Raw genomic sequence first — 14404 nt, forward strand, 5'->3', positions numbered from 1 at the left:
GAGCATCATCGCCCCAGAGCAGGTATAGGGGTGTCGTCCAGGGTTTCTTGGTTGGCTGGCTGGATCGCCCAAAGACAGGCGAATATGGAAACCCCCACGAACTAGACTTATGCATTTGATGTGCTGGCGTAATCATGGCCTGGTCCCCATCTCGGCACTTGCGAGCTTAGATGGACACAACAAGACGGAGCGAGAATGCATCTGCAAATGCAATCGACCAGAGGCTGTGGAGCTTCATGACAGGCTTGCAATACACTCTCCCCAGCTGCCCCACGCGGATTTACCGCATATGAGGTGTCTGTATAGAGTCATCACATGGGTAGCAACTGTTCTGCGCGGCGACACGGCGTTTTGCTAGGTAGAACGATTTCCCGTCAGGACGAAAATTCATACACATTCTAGGACATGTTGGTGGTTTGTTGACATATGTACCATGGCGTCGGTCAATCAGTAGCTCTTGTGAATCCTTCTGTAAATTGACTGTTGAACTCAGCCGGCAAGGAACCTGGGGACACGGAAACTGGGTTGGCTGCTGAGTAACTGAAGCGAAGCTGGAGAACCGCACAGTAGTAATAACACAATAGAGAGAAGACATCCGTCATGTGCAGCCTGGAAACTTGGAGGAATCCTAGAGAAGGTCCAGAGCGTTCGCAACGACATTTAAGAAAGTCCGCTCCTTTTCCGGCTCCAGGATTTCTGCCAGGCCAAAGCACGACTACTTGGTGATTAACACCTGCGACATTCTGCTAAGGTTTGTGACCATTGCCAATCCCGCTGTAACATGTTCTGACTGAACGGTCTCGACAATATGCTGTGGTTCACTCATTCAGAACGCGATGTTTCTCCATTCGGACAGTAGATCAGCATCACGTTTTATTGACCAAGAACGATCAGTACTGTACCTAGGCGGTTTCTCACATACCGACCGGGATTAGAACTTGACTTCAGCCTAAAAAAAACATACATCACCAGAAACTGATATGAATCGTTCCAACATTTTCACTTTCGGAATCGGACCAGCTAAACAAATCCAGTAAACCCTGCATATAGCGAATCAATTCCGACAACCAACCTTTTAAATCCGCTACATCCAGAGACGCCAAGCCGTCGATTTTCACCTTAGAAAGAGCGACCATCGCTCTGTTGCAAAGACTCTTCCCTCACTACCCTAAGCTGTCGTTCTTGTCGATTAAGCTGTAAAATCAAGCCTGTATCCCCTCCAGATTGCTCCTGATATAGGCGTAACTTAGCTAAAGCCTCAAGTGCTTCTTGAACTGATACAAATGGCTCAACGACCAACTCTTCATCCTGTTCTTCTCTTTGAGGGGAGGTAAATTGGGCTAGAATAAGCTCGTCGAGTTCTTCGAGGCTATCCCGAACAGTCTCTCCTTCAGGGTTAAGAACGTTCGAAATATCCATTACCTCCCGAACAAATTGGGCCTGCTCTAGATACTGTAGGTGACGATGAACATCGGCTTCTACAATAAAAGCAAGTTATGTTGGATCCGGCTTCTCATTACTGGTTAGAGCCTGTTGAAAGCAACTCTGGAGTGTTGTTGGTAATACATCCAACTTTCGGAATTGAATACCCAATTGAATAGCACGAAGGACATTCATCGTTAGAGTAGGGTCTCTCCCAGCCTCATATTGTTCAAGCATAAACATAAGCCATTGACGCTTCCAGTAAGCCCTCCACGTACGGATAACCCCTTGATTCAGAGGCTGGAACTTGCTGGTTAAATTTCGGAAGCCATATGATAAAGTATTCTGGAGCCGAAGCTGGCTTCCGTTGATATTCCAAACAGCATGTTCATGTGCAGAGAAGTTATCCATTAGTAAGACAACTTTGCGGCCTCTCGTTCGTTTATCGAACCAATAAAGGTACTCTTCATAGATAGGGCCTGTCATCCATGCAGTACGGTTCGATCTCCATACGATATTCAGGAATTGAATATGAACTCCTGCCGCTTGGACGGCTCTAGGAGTTTTTGCTGTACCGATAAACCAGAGCGGTAATCGATCAGAGCCGTCGGCATTACAACAGAAGTAAGCTGTTATTCGTGCTTCATTTCGTTTTCTCCCAGGGACTGAGCTCGTCGAAAGGCTTCGGTCAGGAATTAGCTTCCAGTAGAGCCCAGATTCGTCACAGTTGTAGATATCTTTCTCTGAATAATGGCCGAGGACTTGACCTATTGTAACCGTCTCTTGCTCGGCTTCTTGACGGATCCTTCCGCACTCTCCATGGTGTACGCGAGACTTGATCGATCGGCGGTGATGGAAGTCAGATAGCCAGCCATGCTAAATGTCGGAGACGGATAAGGTTAGAGACTGGTTGGTCGTATTTCTTCTCAAACCATTGCTTGAGGTCAAGATTTGAAGCCCTTGGCTGTAGCTGGCGTTGCTCTCGAAGAGCTAGCTTCTGCTGATACGTTATGGATCGTTGTCGAGGCATTTCGGTAGTATAAGGTCCTGGGTAATGCGGATTTTGTATGGCATTTGTTAGTGGACACCGTTTTCAACCCGCTATACTCAGGAATCGCTTTGTGCCGATTCGCTATATCAGGATTTACATTATAATGTCGTTTACAAACCAATGTTGTCATCCAATTACACACGGGGTTGTGGTCTGTATGTATATTCCCTGGCTCGGTTAGTAAAGTTCGTGCACTAACTAATTACAGAGTGGTATGACGTTTCCTTAGCATGCGTCATCGCATGGAAAAGGTTCTGGGTTCGATTCCCAGCTACTCCACATCTTTTTGTATATTCATGTGGTGTTGGGGTTATATCAAAAGCTGGTTTGATTTGTGACCCACAATGTTTGCAGCGTCCAACTCGAGCCTGTTATCCTTTTCGCTCTTCTCAATTGTTCCCTGGATGCCGTAGCTCATGTGAGAGCGACGAGATCTTATACTATGTTAATGAGGGAGCATTGAAACTGTCAAAGTGCGGGGCACTGAAGTCGGTGGAGTCGGCTGTTGCTGTTGGCCTGTGCACGCCACCTATGATAAACGCTTCTGGTTGGCTACATGTTATTTACTAACATACACGCTTAAGTTTGCGCGAGAGGGATCCAAAGGCGTTTTGACATGTCCATTTCCAGAGCGCAATTACGACAACGAGTTCCCCTGCGATTCCAGCGCAGCCGCCAAAATGAGGGTGACAGAGGTGATAATAGACGGCTTCAAGTCGTATGCCGTACGGACGGTCATCTCAGGATGGTGCGCATTCCCTTCCCATTATCTCTGCCTCTGCCTTGGATGACAGACGCAACGTGCAAATGTTGATAATGCGCAGGGATGAGAGCTTCAACTCGATTACGGGCCTGAACGGTAGTGGCAAGTCAAATATTCTCGATGCCATCTGCTTCGTCCTCGGTATCACAAACATGACGACAGTGCGTGCGCAAAACTTACAGGTAGGGAGATCCGGCGCTTGGTGAGGGAGAGGAAATGCCGACGGCTGCTGACTGCCCTTAGGATCTGATCTACAAGCGAGGACAGGCAGGAGTCACGAAGGCGAGCGTCACCATCGTTTTCGACAATCGAGACAAGAAGAAGTCACCTATTGGCTTCGAAGAATATGCGACAATTAGTGTCACCCGACAGATTGTCCTCGGGGGCACGTCCAAGTACCTGATCAATGGCCACCGGGCACAGCAGCAGACGGTGCAAAATCTCTTTCAATCGGTGCAGCTGAATATCAACAACCCCAACTTTCTCATCATGCAGGGTCGAATCACAAAGGTCCTGAACATGAAGGCGGTGGAGATCCTTGCCATGATTGAGGAGGCGGCCGGTACACGAATGTTTGAGGACAGGAGGGACAAAGCACTCAAAACTATGGGGAAGAAGGAGATGAAGTTGCAAGAGATTACCGAGCTGTTGCGCGATGAGATCGAGCCCAAACTTGAAAAGCTGCGGACAGAAAAGAGAGCCTTCCTGGACTTCCAACAAACCCAAAACGACCTCGAGCGGTTAACCAGGGTAGTAGTTGCACACGACTACGTGAAATACCAAGAGAAGCTGCAGCAGTCAGCGACTGATCTCGAGCATAAGAAACAACGGCAAAAGGATCTCGAGGACTCGGCAGCACGATTGAAAGGCGAGATCTCCCATCTTGAAGAGGACGTGAAGAGGGTGAAGGCACAACGGGACAAGGAGCTGAAGAAGGGCGGTAAGGCCCAAGCCCTCGAAGATGAGGTCAAGAAGCACTCCAACGATTTGGTCCGACTCGCCACAGTCATGGACTTGAAGAAGTCCAGCAAAGCTGAGGAGGAAGAGCGGAAGACTTCTGTGCAGAAGAGCGTTGCCGAGCTCGAGGCGATGCTGAAGGAGAAGACCAAGGCATACGAAAGGACCAAGGCGCGATATGACGCAGCAAAGGAGGAGAACGAGAAGCAAAGCGAGGAAGCCGAGTCCAAGGAAGAATTGTTGCAGACTCTACAAACCGGTGTTGCTTCCAAGGAAGGTCAAGAAAGTGGCTACCAAGGCCAACTCCAGGACGCCAGGAATCGGGCCGCGGCTGCCGCCACTGAACAGGAACAAGCGAAGCTTAAGATCACACATCTCGAGAAGCGTGTCAAAGAAGAGGAACCCCGAGCGAAGAAGGCCAAGGAGCAAAATGCAGGCCTTCTCAAGGACATCGAGGGCTTGAAGATACAGTCGCAGAAGCTGCAAAGTCAACTAGCCAAGCTTGGTTTCGAACCCGGCCAGGAAGGAGAAATGTACAAGCAGGAGTCGGTGCTGCAGCAAACAATCCGGGCTCTGCGGCAAGAAGCTGACGGGCTCAAGCGTAAAGTGGCCAACATCGACTTCAACTATGCGGATCCCACACCCAATTTTGACCGCTCCAAGGTGAAGGGATTGGTGGCACAGCTCTTCACCCTCGACAAGGACCATACACGCGCGGGCACTGCTTTGGAGATATGCGCTGGCGGCCGGCTGTACAATGTCGTTGTGGACAACGAGGTCACGGGTACTCAGCTACTCCAGGGCGGTAAGCTGCGTAAACGCGTCACCATCATTCCCTTGAACAAGATCTCAGCCTTCAAGGCGTCGGCGCAAACTATTGCTACGGCACAGAAGATCGCTCCTGGGAAGGTGGATCTGGCGCTGTCTCTCGTTGGATACGACGATGAAGTGTCAGCGGCGATGGAATACGTATTTGGCAATACCTTGATATGTCAGGACGCGGAGACGGCCAAGAGAGTGACGTTTGACCCAAACGTACGGATGAGAAGTATCACCCTTGAAGGTGATTCATATGATCCCTCTGGTACCCTGTCTGGCGGTAGCGCTCCCAACTCCAGCGGTGTCCTGGTGACGCTGCAGAAGCTGAACGAAATCAACCGCCAGCTCCGGGATGCCCAGTCCAGTCTGGCAGGCCTTCAGCAGAAAATAGCACAGGAGAAGTCGAGGCTTGACTCGGCGCGCAAGATCAAACAAGACCTCGACCTCAAGACCCACGAGATCAAGCTTGCCGAAGAACAGATCAGTGGCAACTCTTCTTCTTCTATCATCCAGGAGGTGGAAAACATGAAGGAGACCATTGCGCAACTCAAAATGAGCAGCGCAGAGGCCAAGAAGCGGCAAGCCGAGGCCAGTGCGGATGCCAAGCGGATTGAGAAGGACATGAAGGACTTCGAGAACAACAAGGATTCTAAGCTTGTTGAGCTTCAAGCCTCCCTGGACACGCTACGAGCAACTCTGGCGAAGAACTCGACCGCTGTGAAGAGTCTGCAAAAAGAGCTGCAGAGTGCGCAGCTAGACTCGGAACAGGTCTCGGGCGACCTTGCAGCAGCAAGAGAGCAGCTACAGGAGGTCGAGTTAGCCATCAAGTCCCAACAAGAAGAGATCGAAGAACTTGTCAAGAAGCAGTCTGTTCTTCAAGAGACGCACGACGATGTGCAAGCACAGCTCGACGAGGAGCGGGCCAAATTGACACTCTTCGACGAGGAACTGCACGCTTTGGAAGAAGCGACGCGATCCAAGAACTCGCGCATTGCCGAGGAAGGTCTCGAGATGCAGAAGCTTGGCCACACGGTGGAAAAGTTCCACAAGGAGCAGCAGAACGCCGTGCAATTCGTGGCGCACATGGAAGAAGAACATGAGTGGATCGCCGACGAGAAGGACAATTTTGGTCGCACCGGCACACCCTACGACTTCAAGGGCCAGAACATCTCGGAGTGCAAGGCGATGCTCAAGACGCTCACGGACCGCTTCCAAGGCATGAAGAAGAAGATCAATCCTAAGGTCATGAACATGATCGACAGCGTCGAGAAGAAGGAGGTGTCCCTCAAGCATATGATGAAGACGGTCATCCGCGACAAGCGGAAGATCGAAGAGACCATCATCAGCCTTGACGACTACAAGAAGAAGGCCCTGCTGCAGACTTGGCAAAAGGTTAACGGCGACTTCGGCAACATCTTCTCCGAGCTGCTGCCCGGTGGCAGCTTTGCCAAGCTAGACCCGCCCGAGGGCAAGACCATCAACGAAGGCCTCGAGGTCAAGGTGTGTCTGGGTAAGGTGTGGAAGCAGAGTTTGACCGAGTTGAGCGGTGGACAAAGGTACGTGTCTCCATATTACTTCAAATTCTTACCAGCATTACATTTTGCATAAACCCCAAACTAACCAACTAACCAATCGACTAGATCGCTAGTAGCCCTCTCCCTCATCATGGCCCTCCTCCAGTTCAAGCCAGCGCCCATGTACATCCTGGACGAGGTAGATGCGGCGCTCGACCTGTCACACACGCAGAATATCGGCCGCCTCATCAAGACGCGCTTCAAGGGCTCCCAGTTCATCGTCGTCAGTCTCAAGGACGGCATGTTCCAGAATGCTAACCGCATCTTCCGCACCCGCTTCAGCGAGGGTACTAGTATGGTGCAGGCCCTGACCGCGGCGGACTTCAAGTAAATTGGCAAAATGGCTGCGCGTTGCTCGCGCCTGTGCGTATATAGGGTCAGTTGTTCGGTCGGTCGTCTGGTAGGGTCGGGCTGGGCTAGCTAGGCTGGATTTGGATATGGCTTGCTTGTGTTTTGTTTGATAACATGTGTGATGAGTGATGATGACTTTGTGTGTGTGGTTTACGGGATATACCAAGCATCGCAAGCACGTGGTTACTGAGAGAGGCTGGCTGTTCGTATGCATGTGTCTCTGTTCAAGGGATGGATAACGCTATACGAAGAAATTCCATTTTTCTGTTCTCAAAATATCGTCTAAATAGCGTTGCGTGTAGGTTTTGATTTTGATCTACGCCCCCTGTCATCCCTGTCCGGGAGCAATATTTTTTGGTCTTATACAAAGCTCGGAAGTAGGGATTTGCGTTTTGCACCTACACGATGTAACCTAGTTGCGCGACGTTCAATCGCCATCATCCCTTCTAACATGCGACTTTGGTCTATTAGTCTGGTCCCCCAGGTCCGTAAATACCAGGTGTACATGACCAAAATCAGATGTAAACACCACTCCTGGCCCGTGTTTCCGGCGATCATGTCACGTAGACGTGCTCGCCCCTCTGCTCCACTTCTATCGTCATGCCAACTCCTATCCATCCCTCCATCTCTTCCTCGCTCGCTCCCTCCTCGAAGAGCGGCGTGGCCTGCATGCCCAAACAGCCCTTGAAGGGCGCGCCCTCGTCCACACTGCGCAGCTTTCGCAAGGACTTGTCGGGCTCGATTGGGTGGCGGATTCCGGTGACCGGGTCGACATTGGGCAGTTTGCACCGAACAGTGCGACACGAGATTTGAAAGACGGCGTCATTGTAGAGGCCGGAAGTGCCCGACTTGCACCGGATTCGCTTCCAAGTTTCCTCGTCATACGTTTCAGAGCAGGAGACTGTATTTTCTGTCAGAATGTTTGAGGATTTCATAACGCCGAATAGAGGTTCGGTAACTGACTAAGGATGTTTGGTCGGAACCTGCGCACGTCCAATTGCTTTAGATCTGCGTCCTTTGGCACTTCGGAGTTGAATTGCTGGAAACTGTTCAGGTTCATCAGGTGAAGAGGATACTGCGGTTTTCATTAGCTTTCCTGCCTTTCGTGGTGGGTTCTCGCATAGAAGCACAACTTACAGCGTCTTGAAATCCCATGACAGGTTGATAACCCGCAACATCCTTGCGAGGGGCACACCTATATACCTCTCGCAGCTGCGTCGGGTCGATCCTAAACAGGGTCATCTTGTTGCTCACCCCTAAGTACAAGCGGAGCTCCTCCGGTATCTCCTTTTCCATGTTAAGTGCACGCGTAGTATCCTTCCAGATCTTCACGTCTTCGTACGTGTACCCCCTATCCTTGATCTCCCCGTTGGTCGGGAAATCCGCTGGCAGTAGGACCTCGATCTCGGCCTCGGCCCTCCAGCCCTTGGTCAGCTTGGCCGCGACCGTGGCGAAGAACCCGCGCCACCCGAGCTCCTTCCAGGGGAAACGTATAATTAGGAAGGTCTCCTGGGATTTGAGCGACTGCTTGCGCAGCTTCATCTCGTCAGGCAGCCACAGTTCCACCGTGACGTTAGCCAGGCGCGCAAACTGGCGCAGCGTGATGAACTCCCACTTATGCTGGGCGCCCTCCTCGTCGGCCGAGTCCACGTCGACGGGGAAAGGGCTCTTGAGCTGGGCAAAGGTGAATAGCCGGTCGAACTCGAGACCCTGGGGGACGACCTTGGCTTTGGCGACCTCGATGCCCTTGCACGACTTGACCGGGTAGATCATCAGGCTCTGGATCTTGGGGGCTTGGCCATCCCGGGGTTTGTGCTCGGGTGAGAGCTGGCTCTTGAGGTTGCTCTTAGACGGCGCGAGGCCGGCTTTGGAGTGCGTCTGCAGCAGCGCATCGCTCTTCTGCAGCGGCACCGGCGGAAGGATGAGCACGATGGGTACTAAGAAGGCGCATATTGTGGCGAAGAGAAGGAAAAAGCCGCTCATGTCGACATCCAGCGTCATATCCCCCATTTTGATGTGATTCGATGATTCGCTAGGATTGCTGTACTCATATCCGCGGGAGACACGTGTGTATATACATGGGAATATCAAGTAAGTGGAAACATGAAACGGTTGGATCCCACAATTGGGTTCAGGAGCTTACCAACACACGATTGTCAAACGTTACTGTCGGTGCCACGCCAACTTGAGACGGGACGTCCAGGGGAAATCACGTGCGTAATCCGAGCTTAGTTGCCAAAGTGGAGACGGTTTCTTCCATTGCACCTTCGCAAGCGACGATGTACGTTACGACTACTGGTCCTATGTAAGGATGGAGTGATCTATGCGGAGCAAGCGTGTCTACTCGTTGCTCTTGTTGTAGGCCACTCTTCGATACGTAGCTAGAATGGAGATCTTGAACCCATTTTGGGGAGTTACGACCGGGTCATTCCACGTGTCCGAACAGAGCGAAGCTACCCACGAGCACATTGATAATGTTTGGAATTTGAAATCACCAGATGTGCATGCTTACCTCTTTCTGGAAGCTGTAATTCGACCCAGTGACGATGGATCTCACGGGCCGGGTGGGTAGAACGCGTACTTGTCGCTTCTGCCCTTGTGCTTTCGTGAATTCTCACCAAAATCCAATGCCGCCATCCCCCAAGCGGAATCGGCAGTGGTACCTAGCAAACCGAAACCGAGCATTCGCAACCATGTCGGGCTCAACTGCCACCACTGGACCCGACGAATGGGATCGCGGTGGCTTCAGAAAATAACTGCGTATTCCCCATGTCGATCCAGAGAACCCAGCGATTTTGCCTCTGCGCCTTTGGCCTCGTTACAAACGGGAATGTCGGGAGCGTTCCTCGTTCATCGTCAGCAAAATACGCCATCTTTCTTCCCAAGTCAAAAGCGCGCCGGCGTCTTGCATTGATTGGACGACTTGGCGTGATGGCCCAGAAGCAGCCCGATCGGCCCAGAATGCGCACGAATCGCATTCTTGGACGGCGTGGACTTCGGCTTGTCCTCCGAAAATAGATGAGCTGAAGAGTTCGCCCCAGAATCTGGGGTCCCGTAAAGCCGTCAAGTTGATCCGGATGTATGGCGATCGACCATTTGGTTGACCGGCAGTTTCGCCCTTGTGGTCCTCCAGGTCCTAGGCTCCAATCGTAGCCGACAGATTTTCAAGGGCATCCCGAGATCTTTCTGCCTTGAGCCTGAAGAGACAGCGGCTATGTACGAAGCCCGCACGCTTCTGCCAGGACGTCGTCGACGTGACATCGCTGACACCCTACCTATTCGAAGTGCTGACGACAGGCCCGCAGGTAGAGGTAGGTAAGGTTGGGCGGTGAATGGCTGGCTTGCCAGTCTACCAATCGCCGTCTCCGGAAAAGCTGTTAGCCCCGGTGCGCAGCCAAGTAATGGTGGTGTGTCGCTGGGGGACGCCGATGTTCCAATTGATTGACGGAGACTGCCTGTCGTTGTGCATTGCTATTTGGCATTTGGGCTGACGACACCGGCCGTTGTCAAGCATGCTGTGTGACAATGGCAGTTTGACGGCATGATCCTTCGGAGGGACATCCGAAATACGTCACCGTACGTGACGGGATGTTTTTGTTGCGAACTGGATCGTCTCCCTGTCGGAGTTATCGGGGCGATAGTCAGCCAGCTAATGCCAGGTACCGGAGCTCTGGCCTCCACCGAGATACAGCAGGTCGGCAGCGGATGGGTAGGTGCGGATATGCAGGTGCTGGCACGGAAACGCCAATTCTCAACACAAGAATCTGCCAGACAATGCAACGGTAGCAAACTGTAGTGTTCGGAAGTGCTGGCGCCAGAGGCCGGCGGCAAAGAATGCATGCATAGCTGCATTAGATAGGTCGGATGAACAGCAAGACGTGTAGGGACGGGCAGCCCAGACAGGTTCACACATACACAGTTCCTTGCGATCGTCCTGTGGTCCCTGGGTCCCTTCTTCCTTCTGGGCTGGAACGTCGAAGAAAAAGATCAGCGGCAGAGCGTCGCTGTCACTGGTACGTCGGAACAGCGGCTCGCCGTTGAGGAGGGGAGGGGGCTCGGTGTTGAATTGCTGCGAGATTGCAATGGATAATGGTGACCGACTTTTGGGGCCGGTCTAAGACCATCTGAAGTCAGAAGGGTTTTGGAGAGCCATGGTCTAGTGGCCCTTCGACCCCATCGTCATGATCATCGACAAGGGCTCCTGTACGATGGGACGTGCCCTGCGTTGCCAATGTGACCTGGGTTTGTAAAAAGACCAGACGGAACAAGGATCCACCGCGGGAGGCATCAGCCTCGTTGCCATCCATCTTATTCTCTCTCGTCTTCCATCCACACGTGTCACAGATGCCAGTCTACATGACGACGAGAAAAAAGTGGCCTGGCCGGTTTCGAACCTTGCCGCCGTGGACAAAATCATCCGTCCTCCTCCTCCTCCTCCAGCACCACCCAATCTCTGGCATTGTGAGGTTGCCAATTAATTATAATTTTGGCAGTCATCGAGCCAGGATATGACTAGACTGGGAGGGCTGGCAGGCAAGGCAGGCTGGGGTTTTCCCAATCTAAGCAAATTAGCTGACATGGAGAGAGAGGCCGAAGAGGATACTCCAGAAGCGGATCCGCTAAGAAATCGCCCCAAAATCCTGACTCGGCCGGGCCAACTTGAAAAGCAATTTCGCGCCAGACTGCTACCCCGGACTCCTTCTCCGCCGGCCACCACCGAGCTAGTCAGCTACAAGTCTTGGTATTATGTGATGAACTATCGAACGTTCCACGTTCAGAAGTCCTTATTTTTTTATTTTTTTATTTTTCGCATGGGAGGGTATGTTTCAGGTGTCACAATCTAACGCCGCATGAGTTCTACGCGATGGGTTTTTGCTGGTTGACTCGTCATCGAGCTGCAGGCCCCCGGCGACTCCACCCAAACTCTGATGATATCGATGAAGTTGATGAGGCAGAATGGGAGTTTGATGCCCCGAAAGGACCAGGGGCCACGGCGAGTCGATTGTTGTATAGTTCTGGCCGGCCTGGGGGAGACGGTGACGAGCCAAGCCAAAGCGATGCACACGTGGTGAAGTAGAACAGTGTAGAAGCAATACTCGTGATCCTCACTGATAAGAGCTAACGTTCCCATGCGGCTGATTTGTTGATGTAGCGTAGGTATTCCACTTCTGGATAAATCAGTTCTTATGACGATCATTAGACGTATATTACCCGTTCCTATCAGTCATTATTCATCCTGGAAAATGGCAATTCGTCCGATGGCAGACGTGAGTGTAATCATACAGCGGGCCAGTATTGGCAGTACATCCGCTGTAATAAAACGTGTCATATCAAACCTCAAGCGGTAGTGCGTTATTGACAGGGGGGAGCGTAGGTTCGTTCGAACAGTCATGCGGAGATTCGACTCTTGTTCAAGCTCAAGATAAAATTAATACATCAAACGGACATCTGGTCGATTTAAGGATGGGTGTGGGTGTGAAGGATTATTGTCTGGCTGAACTGTCCCGAACCGAGCCAGAGCAGTATTTCAAATGTCGAAGCATAGACGTAGGTTACACGCAGCAATCCGTAGCTTCGAGGGCTGCAGCTATGGAACTACCTTCTTAAGAAGGCGCCTAGCCCATATCATCACCGGGATGACCCGGGCGAGAGAAGGGCAATGCAGATCCGCCGGCTTGGGGCAGCCCGTCACAAGCGCAAGGATTGGAGAATCTGTCGCCTTTTAGGCCCCGATCGATTGCCTTCGTACCTACGGCGCAGGTATCTATCTACGTACCTATTGACATGTGTTCGCTACCGCTGCTCTCCCTACCCCGTTACTATCTATGGCCGAGCCTCATCAGACTTTGTATCGTAGCAGATTAAACACATGACGCGTTACACAAGCACGGCCAAAATTCTTTGTCCGATTCTGCGGTAACCCATCGGTGCGGTGTAGCCCCCACCACCATGGAACCGCCGAATCGGATTGTACGACGTGAGCTTGCTGTACCATGTCTCTCGGTAACACAAAAGAGCTTGGCTGGCAATCACCACTTGATGGCGTCTCAACAACCAGTTACTTTGGGTATAACCGGGCAAAAGACCAGTGACGACGGCCGAGTTACCAAAGCGTACGGAAAGCGTACGAAGTAGTCACACCTAAGCTAGTATCGGGACCCATGGGCCGACGTCAAAACTGGCCTTTTGAATGTTGTTGCTATTATGAGCCGGAAAATAGGGTCGGTCCACTCGTGCCTGCGACGTCGTATGGAAACTTTCAAGTTTCCGACGCCGGTTGTGGGGAAGGTCGAGGTCAGTCTGCCGGCGAGAACCAGACTTGGAGTCCTGTGGTTAAAATTGCGTCTCGAGGTAAAATCCTGCTCCCAAGGTCAAATGACAACAATGACCGTGGTGTTCGAGTCGAGAGGCCACTTAAAAAGGCTGTGTTCCAAGAAAGCGGAAACATGTCATCCTTGAGTGGCCTTGGGACGTGCCAAACGCGCTGGAAAGCTGCGGATTTACGGAGTTATCTATCCACTTCAATTATAGGAGCTTGGCTCGGCAGACGAGTTCCAAACCACCGCAGGTCCACGTGTCTCCCCTTCATTCTGCGACTTCTACTGAACCGACGTCCTCATTCTAGAACAGTGCCATGGCGCTAATCTTAACTGCCTGTATCCATGCATCCACGGATGGGTACCTAAAGTACGTAGGCTCTTCTTAATCCGGGCACTGCCGTGGCACCGGGCCTGGCGTGTCGCGTAGGTGCATTGCCTATTGCGAATGGGGTCGCCTGCATTGGGTCAATCCGGCCTGCATCTACCATGGTAGGTGGCAATGGCGGCCGTTCCCATGCCTAGGTTGACTATAAAACGCGAAGCAGCAAGAAGTCGTGGCCACCAGCAGGCCGGCTGGAAAATGCAATCCGCCTCGCACACTTGAGCATTGCACGGGAAAGCACAAGCGCCGGCAGTATATATCATTGGATCAGGAAGTTAAGGTTAAATGCATGGAGAGACAACAACTTCCACCAAACCCACGTGTAAGACGGGGGCCTGGGGCGTCACCTAATTAATTTTTTCCGTCCCATCTCTTTTCTTTCGGGGTCAAGTCTCAGGTCAACGTTCCCTTATTGTCCCGCCCGCCGAGGCACGCCAGAACTGCAGCAACAAGGGCCGATGCTGATTTCTGCATCGTCCTCGTTTTCTACCCATCTGCACCTTCTCCGCGACTCTGTACCCGTACGAAAGGTTGCGGCCACGTGCTATAGCACCTCAGTAGACCTTTGGTCCGTGCGGTCACATCGCGCCCGGTTTACACCTGCTGTCTCGAAGCTCCCTGTGATCAAGTGCATTCTAGCGGCTCGACTCCTATACTTCAGAGGGCGTGCCCTAGCAATTAGTGGATGTGTCCACTGCAGCTCGCGAGGCTGCAGGGCGCGGCACTGTCTAGTACACAATCCCGCTTTCTTACCGTCGGGCTCCA

The 14404-nt window shown here is 52.0% G+C and overlaps 4 protein-coding genes across 4 annotated transcripts; 1 reads left to right on the plus strand and 3 right to left on the minus strand.

The window, feature by feature from the left end:
* Positions 1 to 960: 960 nt before the first annotated feature.
* Positions 961 to 1592, minus strand: BCR38DRAFT_436292 (uncharacterized protein). Its single transcript, XM_040860446.1, has one exon. The coding sequence runs from the start codon at positions 1417 to 1419 to the stop codon at positions 1120 to 1122; it is 300 nt and encodes a 99-aa protein (XP_040714899.1). The 5' UTR covers positions 1420 to 1592; the 3' UTR covers positions 961 to 1119.
* A 304-nt stretch (positions 1593 to 1896) lies between these two features.
* BCR38DRAFT_436293 (uncharacterized protein) lies at positions 1897 to 2489 on the minus strand. The gene has a single exon (XM_040860447.1). It carries the CDS (start codon positions 2450 to 2452, stop codon positions 2282 to 2284), a length of 171 nt encoding a protein of 56 aa, XP_040714900.1. The 5' UTR covers positions 2453 to 2489; the 3' UTR covers positions 1897 to 2281.
* Positions 2490 to 3054: 565 nt separating this feature from the next.
* BCR38DRAFT_394074 (RecF/RecN/SMC N terminal domain-containing protein) lies at positions 3055 to 7193 on the plus strand. The gene is made up of 4 exons (XM_040857603.1): positions 3055 to 3221; positions 3298 to 3418; positions 3480 to 6568; positions 6653 to 7193. The coding sequence occupies exons 1-4, from the start codon at positions 3154 to 3156 to the stop codon at positions 6915 to 6917; spliced, it is 3543 nt and encodes a 1180-aa protein (XP_040714901.1). The 5' UTR covers positions 3055 to 3153; the 3' UTR covers positions 6918 to 7193.
* Positions 7194 to 7321: 128 nt separating this feature from the next.
* BCR38DRAFT_225330 (MOSC domain-containing protein) lies at positions 7322 to 9293 on the minus strand. Its single transcript, XM_040854279.1, has 3 exons — positions 8075 to 9293; positions 7901 to 8012; positions 7322 to 7847 (listed from the first exon to the last, which is right to left on the minus strand). Exons 1-3 carry the CDS (start codon positions 8945 to 8947, stop codon positions 7492 to 7494), a joined length of 1341 nt encoding a protein of 446 aa, XP_040714902.1. The 5' UTR covers positions 8948 to 9293; the 3' UTR covers positions 7322 to 7491.
* Between the last annotated feature and the right edge of the window lie 5111 nt (positions 9294 to 14404).

Source organism: Pseudomassariella vexata (assembly GCF_002105095.1).
Source record: "Pseudomassariella vexata strain CBS 129021 chromosome Unknown BCR38scaffold_8, whole genome shotgun sequence".
Taxonomy (NCBI): domain Eukaryota; kingdom Fungi; phylum Ascomycota; class Sordariomycetes; order Amphisphaeriales; family Pseudomassariaceae; genus Pseudomassariella; species Pseudomassariella vexata.

Bases quoted from the DNA above. Each gene is read 5' to 3' on its own strand.
- BCR38DRAFT_225330 (XM_040854279.1), bottom strand. From the start codon at position 8,947: ATGGGGGATATGACGCTGGATGTCGACATGAGCGGCTTTTTCCTTCTC. The intron at 8,013-8,074 runs GTAAGTTGTGCT...TGAAAACCGCAG, and splicing joins TCATGGGATTTCAAGACGCT to TATCCTCTTCACCTGATGAA. The intron at 7,848-7,900 runs GTCAGTTACCGA...ACATTCTGACAG, and splicing joins GTTCCGACCAAACATCCTTA to AAAATACAGTCTCCTGCTCT.
- BCR38DRAFT_394074 (XM_040857603.1), top strand. From the start codon at position 3,154: ATGAGGGTGACAGAGGTGATAATAGACGGCTTCAAGTCGTATGCCGTA. The intron at 3,419-3,479 runs GTAGGGAGATCC...GACTGCCCTTAG, and splicing joins TGCGTGCGCAAAACTTACAG to GATCTGATCTACAAGCGAGG. The intron at 6,569-6,652 runs GTACGTGTCTCC...CCAATCGACTAG, and splicing joins GAGTTGAGCGGTGGACAAAG to ATCGCTAGTAGCCCTCTCCC.
- BCR38DRAFT_436292 (XM_040860446.1), bottom strand. From the start codon at position 1,419: ATGGATATTTCGAACGTTCTTAACCCTGAAGGAGAGACTGTTCGGGAT.
- BCR38DRAFT_436293 (XM_040860447.1), bottom strand. From the start codon at position 2,452: ATGCCTCGACAACGATCCATAACGTATCAGCAGAAGCTAGCTCTTCGA.